Source organism: Trichechus manatus, unplaced genomic scaffold (genome assembly GCF_000243295.1).
Source record: "Trichechus manatus latirostris isolate Lorelei unplaced genomic scaffold, TriManLat1.0 scaffold00102, whole genome shotgun sequence".
NCBI classification, from domain to species: Eukaryota; Metazoa; Chordata; class Mammalia; order Sirenia; family Trichechidae; genus Trichechus; species Trichechus manatus.
Window position 1 is genome coordinate 7,944,843 of NW_004444038.1, and position 20,398 is coordinate 7,965,240.

The window sequence follows — 20,398 nt, forward strand, 5'->3', positions numbered from 1 at the left end:
GGGCTCCCCAGGGCTCGTAGGGAATTATAAACAGCCATTGGTTGTTTGCCATCTTGTGGCTAGAGATGGAAGTGTCCTTGCCAAGCGTCATCATTGTGTATTTGCGCTTTTAGCCTGTATATCGTTTTCTTGTTTGAAATAGTCCTTATCTGAAGACAGAGATCTTCCAGAATTCTGTAGAAGGACCTTTCTAACGCTTACTGCAAAAGCATTGTATATTATTCCTGAACATGTTCAATTTTATGGAAGATATGTAATTTGTTACTTAGCATTTATTATGTACTTCTTTGGTTAGATAAAACCCATGGATTCCTACTGCATTTTATTCACACAGATGTATACGTGTGGACACACACACGCATACACATACACACACACTAGAGGGTTTCTTCTTAAATTCAGGGGAGAAAGAAAGGAAAGAGAAGCCGCAAGTGTAGTTCCGGGAGTAGAATGATGTTGACTGTCGCTGTTATTAAAGAAAAATGGAGGCACTAAATGGTACGTGTCGTTAGCAAAATGAATGCCACTGAGGTCAAGTTGAGTCAAATGTAAACAGAAATGACAGTTTGTATCCTTGTAAGTCCAGTTTTGTGTATATGCATACACATTCACCACATTTCTTTTAGAAGATAATTTCTAATGCACTGACTTTAATTTCTCCCATTTCTAGACAGCATATTGTTGTACAGTAAAGACATGTTTTTTGAAATCTTATTTTGGGAACTGGTTAGCTTGAGATGATGAGTAATGGCAATGGTGTATGGACTTAAATGTGACTGTCATTTGCTGATCCACAGATCTTTAATGAGCGTTCACACTGCCACTTCCTAAATTTGTAACTTTTTTATTGTTTCTGTTAATTTGTGACATCAAAAAGCAATATACAATGCAATTTACAATGCAAGCTGTATTTTGGATGCAGTTATGAGTTTAGCTGTGAAAGAACAATGTTGGATATAAGTATAATCTGTGGGGACAAAGGTACCGTGGGACCTTGTTCTCCTTTGTATCACTGGGAATAAACTTTTGCTCTAGCCCTTATTTTGCTTTGGTATAGTTCTGGGGTGTGTGTGTTTTGTGTTTAAGTTTCTGAAAGCAACTGGGATAAAGTTGCGTTAGAAGACGGGCACCTCAGTACTCTCTCTCCTCCAGTAATATATGTTTTTAATGGGGAGCGACGGGTGTTAGCATCAGATGGAAGATTCGAGCATCGAGGCATATGTTGTTGTTGTGGTTGGGTGTCCCCCAGTCCGTTCTGACTCAGCGACCCTGTGTACCACGGAAGGAAACACTTCCTGGTCCTGCGCCATCCTCACAATCGTTGTTACGCTTGAGCCCATTGTTGGAGCCACCATGTTGGTCCATCTTGTTGAGGGTCTTTCTCTTTTTTGCTGACTCTGTACCAAGCATGCTGTCCTTCTTGAGGGACTAATCCCTCCTGACAGCATGTCCAAAGTACGTGAGACGTAGTCTCGCCATCCCTGCTTTTAAGGAGCATTCTGGTTGTACCTCTTCTAAGTCACATTTGTTCATTCTTTTGGCAGTCCATAGTATATTCAGTATTCTTCGCCAACACCACAGTTCTTAGGCGTCAATTCTTTTTCGGTCTTCCTTATTCATTGTCCTGCTTTTGCATGCATATGATGCGATTGAAAATACCATGGCTTTGGTCAGGTGCACCTTAGTCTTCAAGAGGATATCTTTGCTTTTCAACATTTTAAAGAGGTCTTTTGCAGCAGATTTGCCCAAGGCAATGCACCGTTTGATTTCTTGATTCCTGCTTCTGTGGGTGTTGATTGTGGATCCAGGTAAAGTGAAATCCTTGACAGCTTCAGTCTTTTCTCTGTTCATCATGATGTTGCTTATTGGTCCAGTTGTGAGGATTTTTGTTTTCTTTATATCGAAGTGTAATCCATACTGAAGGCTGTAGTGAGTAAGTATGGTAAAAGGATACAACCACGACACACACTTTTCCTGACTTTAAACCATGCAGTATTCCCTTGTTCTGTTCGGACAACTGTTTCTTGATCTATGTACAGGTTCCTCATGAACACAATTAAGTGTTCTGGAACTCCCATTCTTCGCAATGTTATCCGTAATTTCTTATGATCCACGCAGTCAAATGCCTTTGCATAGTCAGTGAAACACAGGTAAACATCTTTCTGGTATTCTCTGCTTTTAGCCAGGATCCATCTGACATCAGCAATGATATCCCTGGTTCCACGTCGACTTCTGAATCTGGCCTGAATTTCTGGCAGTTCCCTGTTGATATACTGCTGCAGCAGCTTTTGAATGATCTTCAGCAAAATTTAACTTGTGTGTGATATTAATGATATTGTTCTATAATTTCCACATTCGGTTGGATCACCTTTCTTGGGAATAGGCATAAATATGAATCTCTTGCAGTCAGTTGGCCAGGTAGCTGCCTTCCAAATTTCTTGGCATAGATGAATGAGCACTCCCAGAGCTGCATACGTTTGTTGAAACATCTCAATTGATACTCTGTCGATTCCTAGAGCCTTGTTTTTCGCCAATGCCTTAAGCGCAGCTTGGACCTCTTCCTTCAGTACCATGGGTTCCTGATCGTATGTTACCTCCTGAAATGGCTGAACATCGACGAGTTGTTTTTTGTATAATGACTGTATTCCTTCCATCTTCTGATGCTTCCTGCGTTGTTTAATATTTTCCCCGTAGAATCCTTCACTATTGCAACTCAAGGCTTGAATTTTTTCTTCAGTTCTTTCAGCTTGAGAAATGCCGGGTGTGTTCTTCCCTTTTTGTTTTCTACGTCCAGGTCTTTGCACATGTCAATATAATACTTCAGTTTCTTATTATTCAAGAGCAACTTTCAGAGTCTCTTCTGACCTCCATTTTGGTCTTTTCTTTCTTTGCCATCTTTGTAACGACCTCTTGCTTTCTTCACGTGTGATGTCCTTGATGTCATCCCACAGCTCGCCTTGTGTTTAGTCATTAGCATTTAACCAGTCAGATCTGTTTCCGAGATGGTCTCTGAATTCAGGTGGGATATACACAAGGTCGTGCTTTGCCTCTCGTGGACTTGTTCTAATTTTCTTCAGCTTCAACTTGAATTTGCATATGAGCAGTTGATGGTCTGCAGTTGTCCCCTGGCCTTGTTCTGACTGATGATATTGAGCTTTTCTGTCATCTTTTTCCACAGATGTAGTTGACTTGATACCTGTGTATTCCATCTGGCGAGGTCTACATGTATTGTTGCTGTTTATGTTGGTGAAAAAAGGTATTTGCAATAAAGAAGTTGTTGGTCTTGCAAAATGCTGTCGTGCGATCTCTGGCACCGTTTCTGTCACCAAGGCCATATTTTCCATCTGCCAATCCTTCTTTGTTTCCAGTTTTCACATTCCAACCACCAATAATCATCAGTGCATCCTGATTGCATGTTCCATCAATTTCAGACTGCAGAAGCTGGTAAAAATCTTCAATTTCTTCATCTTTGGTCTTAGTGGTTGCTGCGTAAATTTGAATAATAGTCATATTAACTAGTCTTCCTTGTAGGTGTATGGACATTATCCTATCCGGATAGCGCTGTACTTGAGGACAGATCTTGAAATGTTCTTTTTGACAATGAATGCAACGCCATTCCTCTTCAAGTTGTCATTCCTGGCATAGTAGACTGCATGATTGTCTACGAGGCATGTGTAGGGTAGGTAAAATAATGTACAGACAGGTTTGGGGTTCGTTTGGAATTTCTAGAATGTGGCAGTTAATATTCCTCCAGATTAATATGATAAAGGAGTGCTATCTAAACACCGCTGTCCAGTGCCCAGCAGGAGCTGTTCTGTGAGTGCGGCGGTTTCCCAGAGATAGTGATTAACATCCTCAGTTTCAAGGACACATCCCAGTGATCAACCGATGTATAGTAGCTTGGAGTTAGGGTTTTTAGTCTTCCAGTATTGGAATGTTTTATTTCTATTTATGTTAAAGTAATATTGTTGTTAGTTACCACTGAGTCAGTTCTGACTCGTGGCCACCCCATGTATGCAGAGTAGAACTGCGCTCAATGGGTTTTCAAGACTGTGACCTTTTGGAAGCAGATCGCTAGGCCTGTGAGACTTGTCTGGGTGAGTTTGAACCACCAACCTTTCAGCTAGGAGTCAAGCCCTTAACTGGTTGTGCCACCTGGGGACTTGTTAAAGTAATGTGAGCATGTAATAACAAAGCAAGTAGGACAGAGGAGCTTGTGTGATGATGAAAAGCAGTGGTTTCTTCCTCTTCCTCTTCCTCCCCCTTCCCCTCCCCCTATGCCCTGACTCCAGAGATAATCCTCTGTTAAACTGTTCTACTCAGTTTATTGTTGGGGGTTTTTTAGTTACCGTTTCAATCTCTTCTTTTGTTACAGGTTTATTTAGTTGTTCTACCTCTGTTTTTGTTAGCTTAGGTAGGTAGTGTTTCTAGAAATTTGTCCATTTCCTCTAGGTTTTCAAATCCGTTAGAGTACAGTTTTTCATAGTATTCTGTTACGATTCTTTTAATTTCACTTGAGTCTGTTGTGCTGTTACCCATCTCGTTTCTTATTCGGGTTATCTGCTTCCTCTCCTGTTTTTCTTTTGTCGGTTTGGCCAGTGGTTTATCGATTTTGTCGATCTTTTCAAAGAACCAGCTTTTGGTCTTGTTAACTCTTTCCATTGTTTTTCTGTTCTCTATTTCATTTAATTCTGCTCTAATTTTTATTATTTCCTTTCTTCCGGTATCTGAGGGCTTCTTTTGCTGCTCTCTTTCTATTTGTTCGAGTTGTAGGATTAATGTTTTGATTTTGGCCCTTTTTTCTTTTTGGATGTGTGCATTTATTGCTGTAAATTGACCTCTGAGCACTGCTTTTGCTGTGTCCCAAAGGTTCTGGTAGGACGTGTTTTCATTCTCATTTGATTCTAGGAATTTCTTTATTCCATCCTTAATTTCTTCTATAACCCAGTAGTTGAGCAAGGTGTTGTTCAGTTTCCATGGGTTTAATTTTTTTTTCCTTTTTCTGTTGTTGATTTCCACTTTTATGGCTTTATGGTCAGAAAAGATGCTTTGTAATATTTCGATGCTTTGGGTTCTGTTAAGGAGAAAGCACTTTTCTAAAATAAAGGAGACTAAGAGGCCTAATGACCATTTGTACCCGGCAGATCTTACTTGCTTCCTGATTCAAATGGGCCGAGTATAAAAAGACATCATTGTGACAAACACCAGTGGGTGTTTTGAATGTAGACTAAGCTTGGGATAATATTAAGGGATTATTATTAATTTTGTTAGGTGTGATAATGGCATGACATTAGGGTTTTAATTTTAAAAAAAAAGAAGAGGTCCCTATGAGTAAAATGGTCACTAAAGTATTTATGTCTCTGGGGAAGATCACCTGACAACAGTAACAGCCTTAGAGAATCAGTCACACAGACACACACACCAGAGAACTATGCTGTCGATTAGCAGAGACTTCTGCAGTACCTATTAAGTTGAATAAATATTTGTTGGAAGGCAGTGCAGTTTTAATACTTGAATTCTTGAAGTCCTCACAGCTGCTTTAATCCTGGTACCTGGTGTGGAGGTTCTTAGGGGCTGTGTTTTATGAGTAGGTGGTCGTTAGTGATGGGGTACTTCCTTGGCTGTATTCAAAGCTGTGCAGTCCGCTTTCTCCTTTTGTATCTAATGTCACTGTTTCGTTACCTCCAGTCATCTGTACGCTGAATTCAGTCCATGCTTGGAAGTTTTCTCGTTTTTGTCCTTGCTTGGGGTTTTTTTCCTTCTCCTTCTTCTGTCTCCTGTGTGTGACCATTATCTCAAGCCTTGAGACCAGAAAGCCTTTTGCATTCACAGTGATCTGAATCCCTAAAAGATCGTCCTGAACTATGGATCTTGATGTTTTAATATTATTACATGTATGGAGCCCTGGTGGCGCAGTGGTTAAGAGCTCAGACTGCTAACCAAAAGGTCGGCGTTTCAATCCACCAGGCGCTCCTTGGAAACTCTATGGGGCGGTTCTATTCTGTCCTGTAGGATCGCTATGAGTCGGAATCGACTCAACGGCACACGACAACAGCAGCGTATATGCTAACATTTTCTCTGTTCAGTTTGAGTAGTATTTTACATTTACTACACGATTAAGCCACATGTTTATCTAAAATGAACTTTCTTTTGTTGATAATAATGAAGCATAAGTTCTCTGCGACATTTTCAGTCTGAAATTGGGAGAAGGGGATGCGTGAAGTACTTACGAGTGAGCTGCACTTACTGTGAAGGAGGAGGAGATGGGAGATTTTGTAGCATCTCTAGCTACTCAGAGGCCTTTTCTCTGGCTTTATGTTTTGGTTATTTCGGTTGAGGTTGCTGGACGAGTAGATTGGAAGATGTGAGGTGCCCCGTGCATCTTGTCATGTTCTGATGAGTTCTGTGACCTCTGGAGTCGATCAGTAAAACTGTATTACATTTTTGTTTCAGAAAAGCCTGTGTCTCCCAAGTCAGGAGCGTTGAAGAGTCCTCCCAAAGGATTTGATACAACCGCAATTAACAAAAGCTATTACAACGTGGTGAGTAGTCTCAAAAACATTTCTAAAAGATAATTTTTTTTTAATGTCTCCAAAATTCAACAATGTCGACTAAAGGTAAAACAAAAATAAAAAACCAAACCCGTTGCTGTCGAGTCGATTCTGACTCCTAGCGACCCTGTAGGACAGACTAGAACTGCCCACGTAGGGTTCTCAAGGAGCGGCTGGTGGATTTGAACTGTCGACCTTTTGTTCAGCAGCCGGACTCTTTCTTAACCGCTGTGCCACCAGGGCTAGAATGAAATAAAAATCATCCACTGTCTGCTATGCAGATGTAACCACCATTCATATTTTGGTATATTTCATCTAATTCCCTGTATTTTTATACATTGTGTTGAAAATACATGTAATAAAACATACAGCTCAACAATTTGTACATGTACAATGCAGTGACATTGATTACATTCAAGTTGTGCAACCATTCTTGCTGTCCTTTTCCAAATCATTCCACCACCATTAACATAGACTCAGTGTCCTGCTAAGCAAACCTCCCTCTTTCCCTCCGTCCCGCCTCTGCTAACCACAACAATCTTTGGTTTCTGCGTATTTTGCTTATTTCACGTAACTGAGTAATTGTCCTTTTCCCCACCGACGTATTTCACTCAGCATGAGGTTTTCAAGTTTCATCCATGCTGTGGCATGCATCGGGACTTTGTGTCTCTTTATTGCCGATTAGTATTCCTTTTTGTGTATCTGCCAGACCTTTTTTTTATTCCTTCGTCTGTTGGTGGGCATTTCGATTGTTTCCACCTTTTAGTCTTTGTGAAAAGTGCTGCGGTGAACATTGGTGTACAGGCTTCTGTTTGCATTCCTGACTTCTGTTCTTCTGGGTGTATACTTAGGATTAGGATTGCTCGGTCATGTCATGGTTCCGTGTTCAGCTCTTCGATGCACCACCACACGGTTTTCCACAGTGCCTGTACTGGTTCACGTTCCCACCGGCAGTGGATGAAGGTTGCAGTTTCTCCAGAACCTCTCCAGCTCCTGTGGTTTTTCCCTGTTTTTTTGTTCATTGCCGTTCTCACATTCGTGACATGGTATCTCATCGTAGTTTTGATTTCCGTCTCTCTAATGGCTAGTGAACTCTGGTAGTGCAGTAGTTAAATGCTCAGCTGCTAACCAAAAGGTCAGTGGTTTGAACCCACCAGCTGCTCTGAGGGAGAAAGAGGTGGCAGTCTGCTTCCATGAAGATCACAGCCTTGGAAACCCTGGGGGGCAGTTCTGCTCTGTCGTCGAGAGTCATGTGAGTCGGAATCGGCTTGACAGCAACGAGTTAGCAGCTCATGGAGTTGCGCGCTTTTTCATGTGCTTGATGGCCGCTTGAGTACCCTCTCTGGTGAACTGAACTAAGTCCTTTGCCTGTTTTTTGGTTGGATTACTTGTCTTTTTGTTGGTAAGTTGTAGGATTTTTAAATCTATGTTGGCTACTAGACCCTTGTTGGGTATATGGTTCCTGAAAATGTTCTCAAAATCTGTGGGTTGGCTTTTCATTTTTTAATAAAGCCCTTTGATATAATTATTTCATTTCTCTGAGGTCCGATTTATCTGTTTCGACTTTTGCTACTTGTCTTTTTGTTGACATTTCTGGTAATCCACCATTAAAAACAGGTCCTGCAGCCATGCCCCTGAATATTCTTCTAAGAATTTAATGGCTTTGTTCTCACGTTTATGCATTATTTTAATATTATTGTGTTAATATCATACATGTGGAATTGTGCCCTGCTCTTGCCACACAGCATAGTGTTGTGACTATTTCCCTACGTCCTTGCAAGGCTTTAAAAATGAGATTTTATAAGATGCTAACATGATGTAAAATTTTTATATGCATTGAATGTCATTATACTGGGAAAGACCTTAGTGTTTGGAGTAGATTGTCAGTGCTTTAGATCATTACAGTTCCTAGTTTATTTTGTATCTTAAAAGCTTTTCTTGGATTAGTGTGTGTGTGTTTGTGTATGTGTGTGAAGGAGCACTTGACTGCTAGCTGAAAGGTTAGCGGTTTGAACCCACCCAGCCACGCTGCAGGAGGAAGACCTGGCAGTCCGCTTCTGTAAAGGTTACAGCCAAGAAGCTCCTGTGGGGCAGTTGTACGCTGTCACATGGCAGTCGCTGTGGGTCGGAATCGACTCGTATGTGTTTGTATCTCTAATGGCGTAGAGCTGGAGGAGAGAGTCCCGACGTTACACACATTGAAGACAAGCATTTCAGGATCCCAAAACTTGCTGCATTTTGAAACTTAACATGAAACATTTCGGAGCTTAAAAACATTTTTGTGGTATTAAATTCTGTATAAAGAATCCTCAAATTTACTAATAATGGAAATGTAAATCCATATAAGTGTTTCTCAAAAGTAATGTGGCAGATTTATATGGAATTCTGAAAACAATTTAAGCTCTTTAATCTAGTGACTCTACTTCCTGAAATCCATCCCAAAGAAATAATCTGAAATGTATTCTAAGATGTTTAGGCAAAGGTGTTTTCATAGGATTATTTGTTACGGTAGTAAATTGTAAGCAACCTAAATATGCAGAAGCATGGTTATGTAACCAGTGGTACCTCCATTTATAATAATTAAAAATGCATATGAGGCTTTAAAAATATAAATATATGTTTTCCTGTTAAGCAGAATATAAAATTGTATAGGTAATATGATCTAATTATCTAAAAAAGTTGGCATTGAAAATAGAATGGTTATTTTCTGAGTGGCAGAATTATGGATTTATTCCCATCATCTTCATGCTTTTTAGTATTTTCTAAATTAAAAAAATAATTGCCATTGTGGAATATTTTTGTTTTTTAATTTGGACAAAACTGCAATAGTAAGCTGTTTTAGCTTCCTGAGAATGCCAGTGAGAGTGGTTTAAGGGGATTACTTTGACAACAGATTCTGGAAAGTGGTGGAGATGGAAAGACAGGTATTATAACCAGTTAGGAAGCTGTTCCAGGACATGGGCAGGAGATACTGGGGTCTTGGACTAGGGAAGTAACCGTGGAAGGAAGGAAAAATGAAAGATATTTTAAGTGAAGAGTTGATTAGTTTGTACAAAGCCAGGTACCGCTCTTACCTTTATTTTCTCATGTACATACTGTTGGAAATAAGTTTGTTTTCAGTGTCTTAGGTAAATGAATTATCATTAGTCCCTTGTTTCAAGTAGCACAACTAGGATCAGGTGGCCTGGTATAGTGGAAAGAGTATAAACTTTGTGTTTAATCCCACCCGTGCTGCCTGTTGGCTTTGTGGCCTTGGGGGAGGCCCACTTAGCTTCCTAAGCTGCAGCTGGTTCATTTGTACAGTGAGGATGATAGTACCTGCTGTGTAGCATCGTTAAGAGGATTACCTGATTGGCCACAAAGTGCTTGGCCTTTACAAGTCAGTTACTTTCATCATCATTAGGATGAGTATTCAAGAGCATCTGAAGCCTGACATATCACTGAAGGTGCCATGCCATTCTGTTTGCAAACAGGCATCCCAGTAGCTTTTGAGGACTACCTGTAGGATCTGTATTCAAGGCTAGCATGATCATATAACTAAAGGAGACCTATTTGTGACATGCCTGGGCATGATGGATTTTGACAGTGAAAGAGCATTAACTGCACCTACAGAATGGTGACAGACATCTTTCCTGACAGGGATCGAGGCCAGGACTTTTCTGGTAGAAGCTGGATGACCCAGCCTTGGAAGAAATGGAAGGTCTTTTAGTCAGTCACCTCTTTTAGGGGATGAGAAGTTCCCTTATTCATTGCTAGAAAATGAGATTTCTGAAGTCTGGAAAGATACAGGTCCTTAGGAGCTTACCCGTTCATTGATAGACTATGATTTTATTGTTCAGATTTTATTGATGCTTTCACTTTCATTGTATGACAGCACTCTTTACATATGAGAAAAGTAAATAGTTTTCACTCATGCCAAATATCATGAAAAGGCAGGCTAGCTTTTGTCTTCAAAATGTTGCAAATATGGTCTAATGGGTAGTAATCACTAGTTTTAATCCAAAATTATAAAAAATTTGTATGTATCTTTAATAAAATGTCATAGTAAACTTTCATGGACCTTTCCTGTGGTCTAGAGAAATACAACACCTGTCCTTTTCTCTTTGCTCCTTCAGATACCTGAAACCTCTAGATGCTAGGCCAAGGAAGAGAAACTGGGAGTCTCTGGCATTTTTGTCGGGATAGCCTTTGTTCATAGAGATCAGCACTAACCCTAAGCTCTAGTTTTGCTTCATCTTTTTGTGTTTTGCTTTTCATTTACTTTTCTCTACCTTAACTAAGATTTCCTTGTAAATCTTGTGACATCCCGTGTCTCTGCCCCAGGGGCTTGTATGTGAATAAGGTAATTACCCAGGTGCTTTGAGGATTGTGAAGGTACTTCCAGATTTATTCCTCTCTGGTTCCCCTAGAAAACTGTCTCCCCCTTATCTTAAATTCTACCCACACTTTATATGGACAGTGAGGTGCCTGTTGATTTCTTGTGACAAACTCTGTTGTTCAATTAAAAAATAATAATTTTCTTGTTCTGTATAGATTAAGATTATAGCTAAGGTTTCCAGTTGGTAGGCGGAGCCTGGCACAGAGTAGGAGCTAAGTGTTTGGTGAGATAATGAAGAAATAATTGAGTTGTCTAACACAGTGGAAAAGTCTACCTCATGAAATGTTTAGTTCCCAACTGATGGAGTCATTCCTGTAGTAGCTTTAAATGGTATTCTAGGTTTAGGAGTCATTCCTGTAGTAGCTTTAAATGGTATTCTAGGTTTAGGAGTCATTCCTGTAGTAGCTTTAAATGGTATTCTAGGTTTAGGATCGGGAGGCTGTACTCAGGAGTTTCTCAGTCTCCTCACTGCCTTACATCGTGGAACTGGCTCTGTTGAGTGACAGTGATAACCCAGTGAAGGCCCTTAAAAATTTTTTTTATTGTCCTTTAGGTGAAAGTTTACAGCTCAAGTTTAAGAAGTGTGTTCCTCACATGTATTTTTTTTTGTTTTATAGGCCTGTCTAATCTTTGTCTGAAAAGTGGGCTTTGGGAATGGTTTCAGTTTTGGGTTAACAGAGCGTCCAGGGGCCATAGTTTTGGGAGTTCCTCCGGTCTCTGTCAGACCATTAAGTCTGGTCTTTTTACGTGAATTTGAATTCTGTTCTACATTTTTCTCTTGCTCTGTCCGGGACTCTGTTGTGTTCCCTGTCAGGGCGGTCACTGGTGGTAGCCGGGCGCCATCTAGGTCTTCTGGTCTCAGGCTGGTGGAGGCTCTGGTTCATTTGGTCCTTCAGTCCTTTGGGCTCGTATTTTCCTTGTGTCTTTGGTTTTCTTCATTCTCCTTTGCTTTGCTTCAGGGGGAATGGGACCAATAAGATGTATCTTAGATGGCTGCTCGCAGGCTTTTAAGATCCCAGACAACGCCATTTTTTATAAAAAAGGGGAATAGACCCATAGACTTGTCCAGTGACAGCTAGTAAGTGGCAGAGTCAGGATTTGAACCCAGGTGTTTCCAGCTCCAGGGGCTCACTATTTTACATGTAATGGTGCTGTTGTGCACACGTATTTTTGCTCGTGTCGCATGGAGTGTGTACCATAATGAGCCTGTGAGCTTTCGCAGTAGCTGTTGGTGAGTAACCCTTTAATGTCTGGAAGAAGTACAGCCTGAGACCTTCGTGGGTCCCTAAGTTTAGAAATGCTGTAATAACATAATTTCTTCCAAAGGTACAGTAACATGAAACAAACATTTAATGGCCCTTCCAGACTCTTTTTGAGAGTGACTGTGTAGTTATTAAGGACAAGTAGAGATCAACAAATTACATTAAATCCGTAATTGCCATTGTGAATGAGAAGCCTCTGTTGAATATCCTTGTGAACCTAGATTTGTCGAGTCGGGAAGGACTTCAGGAATTGCTTAGTGCGGAACTCTTGGTTTTCCTTTCCCTGTAGTCAAGTAGTTAATTAGAGGCTGAGTTGAGACCAAAGTCTTGTCTTTACTTTCCGAAAATTTAAATACTTAAAGTTTAAATGCTCTAGATTGAAAATAAAACATTAAATGATTATTTTTCCTTTGTGGTGGGCAGGGGAGGGACTGGTTAGGCAGAGTAAAAGAGTGTTTAGAATAGTTACACCATTTTTTAGTTTTTCCTTTTGTGCTTATAAACTAGGACATACGTTATTGAAATTTGATTTTAGTTTATGATGATGGTAATCATTTATATTACCTAGATCAAATTTTAAAAACTGACTTAATGTTATCTGTCTGTTCTCATAAATAAACAATTATTTATTTTTAAAGGACTGTCAGTAACATATAAAATAAATTATAACACCTACCACCATTTGCAGTGAAAACTGGAGCCATTTGTATAAAATCAGAGCTGCTTAGTGCTTCTCTGAGATGATAATAAAGTAAGTTTCTCTCTGTCTGCAAGGTAATGAAGTCCTTTTTTGTTCTGTTTTCTTTTAATGGTCGACAGTTTAGGAATTGTCTGTGTGACTTGACTGATGTTCTTTTCACCCTCCTGTGTGACACTATTGTTTGGCTACGTTTGATTTTCCACGCCTCATGACTCAGGGAAAGCTTGCACTGGATGAGCTCAGCTCTCTGTGCCATTCATCAGGGTTGTGGATGGCGGAGGCTGCCTTCTCCATGAGCACTGCGGGCTTTCCCTTGGTGTCTTACATGTGATGGAGCTGTGGAAGCCGGTCCCTGAGGTCTCATGGGGTCCTGCAGCAGCCAGAGCATGCAGAACGCAAGAAAGGGGAGAAAGGTGATTATTAGAATATACAGATATGCTGACGAGATCAGGAAGTGAATGTACCCTCCTGGCAGAGGTAGACACAGTTCAGAGAAGTGCAGGGTAGATCCTTGTGAGCACGAGTCAGTTAGCAAAGTCTTGTGGAAAAGCTAAATGGGACTTGGATTGCTTGGTTAGAAATATTATAGAAATTGTCCTTAGCAGTTATTTAAAAATAAGGCTTTAAGACTAGTAGTTGAAATTAACCAACCTAATTTAATGAACTTAATTTTTTGGCAGAGGGTTCTTTGTAACTGTTTCTGGTCCTCTTACGGGGGAGCTTGTGTATTGTACAGTGTGCTCAGTGCGGCGATGGCGGAAATACCGTCTCGTTTTACTCTTCCCCATATTTACTAGGGATGTTTTCCAGCAGTTAGAATTTCCCTTCTTATATCACATAGGAACTGTTTTCCTCTTTTTTTTTTTTTTTAAAAAAAAAAAAATAGGTATATAGGTTTTAAAGCATGCTCTAAGCAGTGTTGCTAAGTAGATACCTAATATCTGTAATTAAGAAATGAAATACTTTTATCTTTCAGCATTCTTGGAGGGCTTTCCTTACGCGTCTGTGACAGGTTGCATTTTATTTTCTGAACCGTTTGAAAGTAGGCTCTTTGCCCCTCAGTACCTCAGTGTGTGTTTCTGAAGAAGGAGGACAGGCTCCCACAAGAGAGCTGCCAAATTTAGGGAATTTAGCCTTGAACAGGACTGTCAGCAATGCCATTAATGTTAATTTAACATATTTTATTTTATTTTTGATTCAAAGCCCCATTATACTTGGCTTACTTTTCACATTTACATCTGGAGGATAAGATCTATTTAAAGTCTAATTCTCCGATGACGGACTGGCCAGTGTCACACCATGTTCTCTGTCCACCCAGTCCTTTGACATTTGTGTTCCAATGAGCATTTCTTAGAGGGAAGACATTATAATCTTGGGGTCAGCATCCAGATTTCCCCACAAAAGAATGAACTCCCTGAGTGGCCCCGCCTCCTCTGGCTTGCTCTACCAGTCTTCTTAAATGAATAGATCTATTCAAGGCCTGGACTAGAGTTCAGTGTCACCAGTGAAAGAACCTCTGATTTTTTCCATTTTAAATAGTTCAGTATGTAAGTTATTTAATCAGGTTTGCATTTCTCTGAATGACTGTACTCTCTCCTCCAAATTTACAGAAAACAGTGGTGAATGGAATAATAATTCATATTGCATTTATTAATGCTGAAATGTAAATTTAGCTTAATGATTACTTTTTTCCTAAACGTTTAAAGTTACATGGCTCGTGGAGTACTAGAAATCGTGGGGAGAAAACTGAGCACGCTGGATGACTTTCTTGCTTTTCTGTAATCTCTTTTGAGTGAGTAATTGACGACGGTTTGTTAGTTTTTAGAAGACAAATAGCACATCTTACTGCATGTAGTAGGTGCTCAGAAAATACGTGTAATACGAATTTCTGATTAAAAAAATACTTGCTGTCTGACAGGAGTGGAATGAATAACATGGTGTGAGGAAGGAGATTTCTTAAGCCAGGTCCTGTAGTGTCTTCAGTCCCATCTGATACCTGGAGAAAGCAGTGTGGTGTAGTAGAACGTCAGAAAGATGTAGGTTCACATTCTGGCTCCACTATTTATTAGATATATGACTGTGGAGAAGTTATTTAAGCTTCAGTCTCTCATCTGTAAAATGAGGGTGTGCCATGTGCAGTTTTTGCAAGGATTAGGGCCAGTGTGTACAGGGCACCTTGTATGGTTCCAAGAGCACAGTATTGTTGTCGTTAGTAACCATGGGGTCATTTCCAACTCATGTTGACCCCGTGTGTTACAGAGAGCTGGTCCTTAGGGTTTTCTTAGCTGTAATCTTTACAGCAGCAGATCGCCAGGCCTTTTCTTCCACAGTAGCGCTGGGTAGGTTTGAAGTGCCAATCTTTAAGTTAGCAGAGGAGCACAAAATGTTCATGTCACCGAGGACCTTAAGAGTATGGCAAGCGTCAGTAGTTGGTAGCTTGATCTACTAGAATCGTTCTAAAGCTATACGTCGTACCTGAGCTCCATGTGGAGACCACAGGTGTCTTCTTGACCTGCGCTGGGACGTGACTTTGTTCTTGGTGGTCATTGATGAAAAGAAGTTCATATTTTATTTCAGCTGTTTTGCACTTAGATTTCTTTGTCAGTTTTTAGGAGGTGTTAATTGATTTTGGCTAAGTTTGCTACACTAATATAGGGTATCAAGAAACATGCTAAGGTTGATTCATAATTTTTCTGTTATCTTCAGACAAAGTCAAAACCAAATCTACTGCCATCAAGTTGATTCTGACTCATAGTGACCCTATAGGGACGGAGTAGAACTGCCCCATAGGGTTTCCAAGGCTGTAATCTTTACAGAAGCAGACTGTCACATCTTTCTCCTGTGGAGCTGCTGGTGGGTTCAAACTGCGGACCTTTCAGTCAGCAGCTGAGTGCTTCAACCACTGTGCCACCAGGCCTCCTTTCAAACAAAGTAGGGGCTGTTAAAAAATTGAAGAACTTTCAGTTTTTAAAAAGTGTAGTATGTGGGATGATTTGATACTATGATATTATCTAATGAAGGTCTGTAGTTTCCAGAAAACCATTTAGATTTGCTGCGTCCTGGTGATGCGGTGGTTAAGAGCTAGACTGCTAACCAAAGGTTGGCAGCTGGAATCTGCCAGATGCTCCTTGGAAACCCTTTGGGGCAGTTCTGCCCTGTCCTGTAGGGTAACCGTGAGTCGGAGTCAACTGGATGGTGACAGGATTTTTTGGTTTTTAGATGCAATCTGAAGAATAAACTTCATGTTTTTTAAATTGAGATATCCTTTACAAATATTAGAATGCATGTGCTTTAAGGTACATTTCATTGAGCTTCACAAATAATGTCTGTGTCTAAGTCACTGCTACCTAAATCGGAACACAGACCATGTTCATCTCCCCAGAAATTTTTTTCATGGCCCTTTCTCCATAGGCACTGCTCTTCGTTCACAACCTCTTTTCTGATTTCTGTCGTCATGGATTAGTTTTGATGGTTCTTGGACTTAATATAAATAGAGTTATGCAGGATGTACTTCTCTGTGAATGGCTTCTTGCACGACAGTGTTTTACAGATTCACCTGTGCTGTGTGGTTATCACTGGTTGCTTCATTTTTACTGCTGAGTAGTACAAGCTTCATGGTTTCAAACGTAAAAGTAAAAAATAAAATCACCTTAGCTAAAGTGACCTGTATCAAAATAGACCTGGCATTACTTCTCTGGTGATGGAATTAATTCTGGCCTCTTTCCAAATGTGCCTATGTAATAATGTAGTTGGCAGTAAGATAAGGTAAGTTTTGCAGGCCCGGGTAGTAATTCATAATATAGATTGAGTAGCTAATAGCTTGGGAATCAAAGACAGTGATGATTTCAGAAACTTTGCATAGAAGCAGTGATATGACTGAAACAATGATGATGAACTTTCCAAAATTTATAAATTGTAATGTACTTGATATCCTGGAAATGTCAAATAACACTTTTTCATTATTTACTGTAGGTGCTACAGAATATCTTAGAAACAGAAAATGAGTATTCTAAAGAACTGCAGACTGTGCTTTCAGCTTATCTACGGCCATTACAGACCAGTGAAAAGTAAGTTAGATGATAAATTGCTTTCACTTAAAATAGTCATCTTAGGTGGTTCTCTTTTATTTTCAGAGAATAGAGGGTGAAATAATGGAATGGAATTCAGTATACAGGTTTTCCATAGACACAAGTAACTTGTTTATTAGCTTAAGACCTTAATAGAGCATTGGCGTGGAACAGAAGAGAATACAAGTAAAATGTTTATATATTTTTTCTGTTATTTTTCTTGGCTGTAGGTTAAGTTCAGCAAACACTTCATATTTAATGGGAAATCTAGAAGAAATATGTTCTTTCCAGCAAATGCTTGTACAGTCTTTAGAAGAATGCACCAAGTAAGTGACGGTAAAAATCTGCGAAATTCAGATTGGCGTAAGTGGTATTTAAAGGATACAGTTTAAAATAATTTTAGAATTCACATTTCTACAGATGGAAACTGAATTATTTTGAATCTTCAGAGTAGATCAGCTTTTATAGTAAGAACAATGTTTAGAATATCTGGCTTTTGTAGTATTGAAGGAATACAAAGGAGGGAGCTACTGACTATTCAGAGAAGAGGGAAAGGCTTCAGAAGAGTAGTGATTTTTTTAAGGTGTTCCGTGCCGCGAGAGAATTAAGAGCTTTCCAGAAGAGGAAGAGAGAAGAGCAAATGAAGAAGCATGGAGTTGTCAAACTCGAGCCTGCTTGTAGGAAGGAAGGAAGACCTTTCTGTACACATCCTTGAATGCGATGTCTTTCCAACATTTTCTGCTAGCATTTGTGTTATTCCTGGTCTTCAAGAAGCTGATCAGTTGTAAAGCACCACATACATATAACGTGCTATTCTGATGTGTTCGGGGACTTGTTTTTGCTACTTTTCCAAGATATTTTTGGTGGGGTGGGGGGCATGTCCTTGATAGTTGTCATCAGTTTTCTTTGTATGACTTTTATGTTCTTTGTTAACCTCAGACATTGAGGAATATTTATTTTTTAAGTGCCAGCTAGGTGTTGGATGACTTGAAATTATAATGCATATGACAAATGAAAAAGTTTTTAGAGTTTAGTTCATCCGGTGATGTTTTATGTTCCTTTACTTGTGGAATTGAGAAAGGAAGACGACGCATTGTTTTTAAGGTCTTTGATCTTTATTTCTAGAACCACCAGAATACTTTTTTCTCCTGGATTCTGGTTTTTCTTGTAGCTTGTTCTCATGTGTCTTTTTAAGTCTTGGATGTAGCGAGGGGATAGCCTCCTTTTTGAGCCACCTTGAAAGTTTATTTTGGCTCAGGAGCCAGCTCTTAAAATTGCTCACAGTTTACCATGTTGAAAATAGGTCAGTCCCCTTTAACTTTCTGACTGAGCTTTAAAGATTCATCAAGGTAGTTCGTGAGGGAAGGCTGGAATGCCAGAATAACTGCTGGCCTCCAAACAGAAACTGAGATGATTCTGAATTCTGAGTTGACAGGTTTTTTCCCTCAGTGCTTTAAGGCGACCCTTCCACCATCACTTGGCCGTCTCCAGTGCTTTAAGGTGATCATTCCACCATCACTTGGCCGTCTCCAGTGCTTTAAGGTGATCATTCCACCATCACTTGGCCGTCATTGTCTCTAATGAAGAGTGCACAGTCTTTCAGGTTCTTGTTTCCCTGGCTGCTTTCTAAATGTTGACTTCACTTCTGTTTTCAGCAGCTGGACTGTGGTAAGCCCAGGTACGGTTTTCTTTGTATTTATCCTGGTTGAGGGACACTCACTTCCTGAACCTGTAAATTTATTTCTGACACCAAATTTGAGAAATTTTTGGTCATCATTTCTTCAAATACTTTTCAGCTTTACTCTCTTTCTGGGACTCTAATTACATGTATGTTAGACCTTTTGATGTTGTCCCACTGGTCTCGAAGGCTCTGCTCATTTTCTCCCCCACTCTCCTTTTCTTCTCTGTTGTTCTGTTGTCAGGTTCACTGCCTGCCTCTTTCTTCTGTCACCCCTGTGCAGTAATTTTTAAATTTGAGCTACTGCATTTTTCAGTTCTAGAATTTCTATTTCACCCTCTCTCTCTCTTTAATAGTTTGTCTCTCTGCTGAGGTTTTCTATTTGTTCATTCACTACAAGCATATTTTTATTTATCTTTGAATACCGTTATAATTAACTGTTTCAAAGTCCTTGTCTGCTGATTTCAACACTGGTTCTTCGTGAAGGTTGATATCTATTGATTGTCTTTTCTTGTGAAAATGGATCACGTTTTGTTTCTTTTTATTTCTAGTAATTTTGGATTGTGTGTCGTTCATTGTGAGTTATAGACGCTCAGAATTCTTTAGGTTTCTCTGGAGAGTATTAGTTTTTGTTTGTTTGTTTAACTTGGTCAGACTCAGAAATGCAGTATCCATCCCTTGGATGGAAGCTCAAATCTCAGGCCAGCTGTTTTAAACAGCTATTCTGCTTGAAATCTGCCCCGTGCACATGCAGTTCAGAGGTCAGCCAGAGACTGGGGCAGAGTTTAGAGACAGAATTTAGTGTTTTCCCTCTCTGTCTTATGTCCTGGATTTCTCCCTCAACTTAGCAGCACCTCTGGTTGGACCAAGCTCTCTGGGCTTTCTTTTGGGGTTTTTAGCTCTTCCACATAACACAGTCTTGGTCTGCCATCGGCCTAAAGACTATGGAAACATCAAAACAGACCCTGTGCCATTTCCTTCTTGCAAATGTTAGTGCTCCTCCAGAATCTTCCTACTTCTGATTGCTCTCTGGGTAGTTGGTTTTATATTTTGTCCACAGTTTATAGTTTTTATCTGCAGGAGAGTGAGTGTAATAGGAGCCACTTGGCAATAACTAGAAATGAAACCCGCTGGATTTATAGAACCCATTTCCTTTTCCCATTTCTCAGGTCACTGTTCCTGCTTCCTCTTGGCTTCGTAGGGCTTCTCGGATGATTTTTGTAATTACTGTCTCTTCACCATTCAAAACAAAACCATGTTCTCCCTTAAAATATTCTCATGCAATTTGCTGCATTAATATATACATATTTGTGTGACTTGTATATGTGACTGGTTGCTCTTTACACTGATTTGTAAGTCTGTTCAGAGCTAAAACAGCTCCCAGTTTTCTCAGCCTGCCTTTCTCATGCAGTCATTCATTAAGAGCATTCCATACGTTCATTTACTCAGTGCCCACTCTATGTCAGATGCCATCCCAGGTGTATAAGACAGATGTTAGTGAGACAGTCATGACCCCTGGCCTGCTGGAACTTATAATGTGGTGAGGGAGACAATTAAAAATTATATAAATACCTATAACACTGCAGTTGTGGAAAAGCTATGAAGGAAATTACACGGGGTGCAGTTGGCATGTTTCAGGGGAAGATAACCTAATCTTCATCAGGAAAGACTTCTGTGAAAGAAGTCAGTTCACCTGGGCACTGAAGAGATGGATGGGAGTTAACCAGGCAGACAGAAGGGGGAAAAAGCCCAAAGGTGGGTG

At 40.0% G+C, this 20,398-nt stretch overlaps 1 protein-coding gene across 6 annotated transcripts in view; it reads left to right on the top strand.

Moving 5' to 3' along the window:
• The window catches only part of ARHGEF7 (Rho guanine nucleotide exchange factor 7), a 161,443-nt gene that overhangs the window by 76,693 nt on the left and 64,352 nt on the right, over nucleotides 1-20,398 (top strand). For 5 of the 6 annotated variants that reach the window (XM_023737406.1, XM_023737405.1, XM_023737402.1 and 2 more), the window contains 3 exons: nucleotides 6,454-6,542; nucleotides 16,864-16,958; nucleotides 17,189-17,284. In XM_023737406.1, coding sequence (XP_023593174.1) covers nucleotides 6,454-6,542; nucleotides 16,864-16,958; nucleotides 17,189-17,284 — 280 coding nt within the window. Of the gene's footprint in view, nucleotides 1-6,453; nucleotides 6,543-11,794; nucleotides 13,305-16,863; nucleotides 16,959-17,188; nucleotides 17,285-20,398 lie in introns of those variants that run through there. The other variant, XM_023737407.1, reaches the window with a different exon arrangement.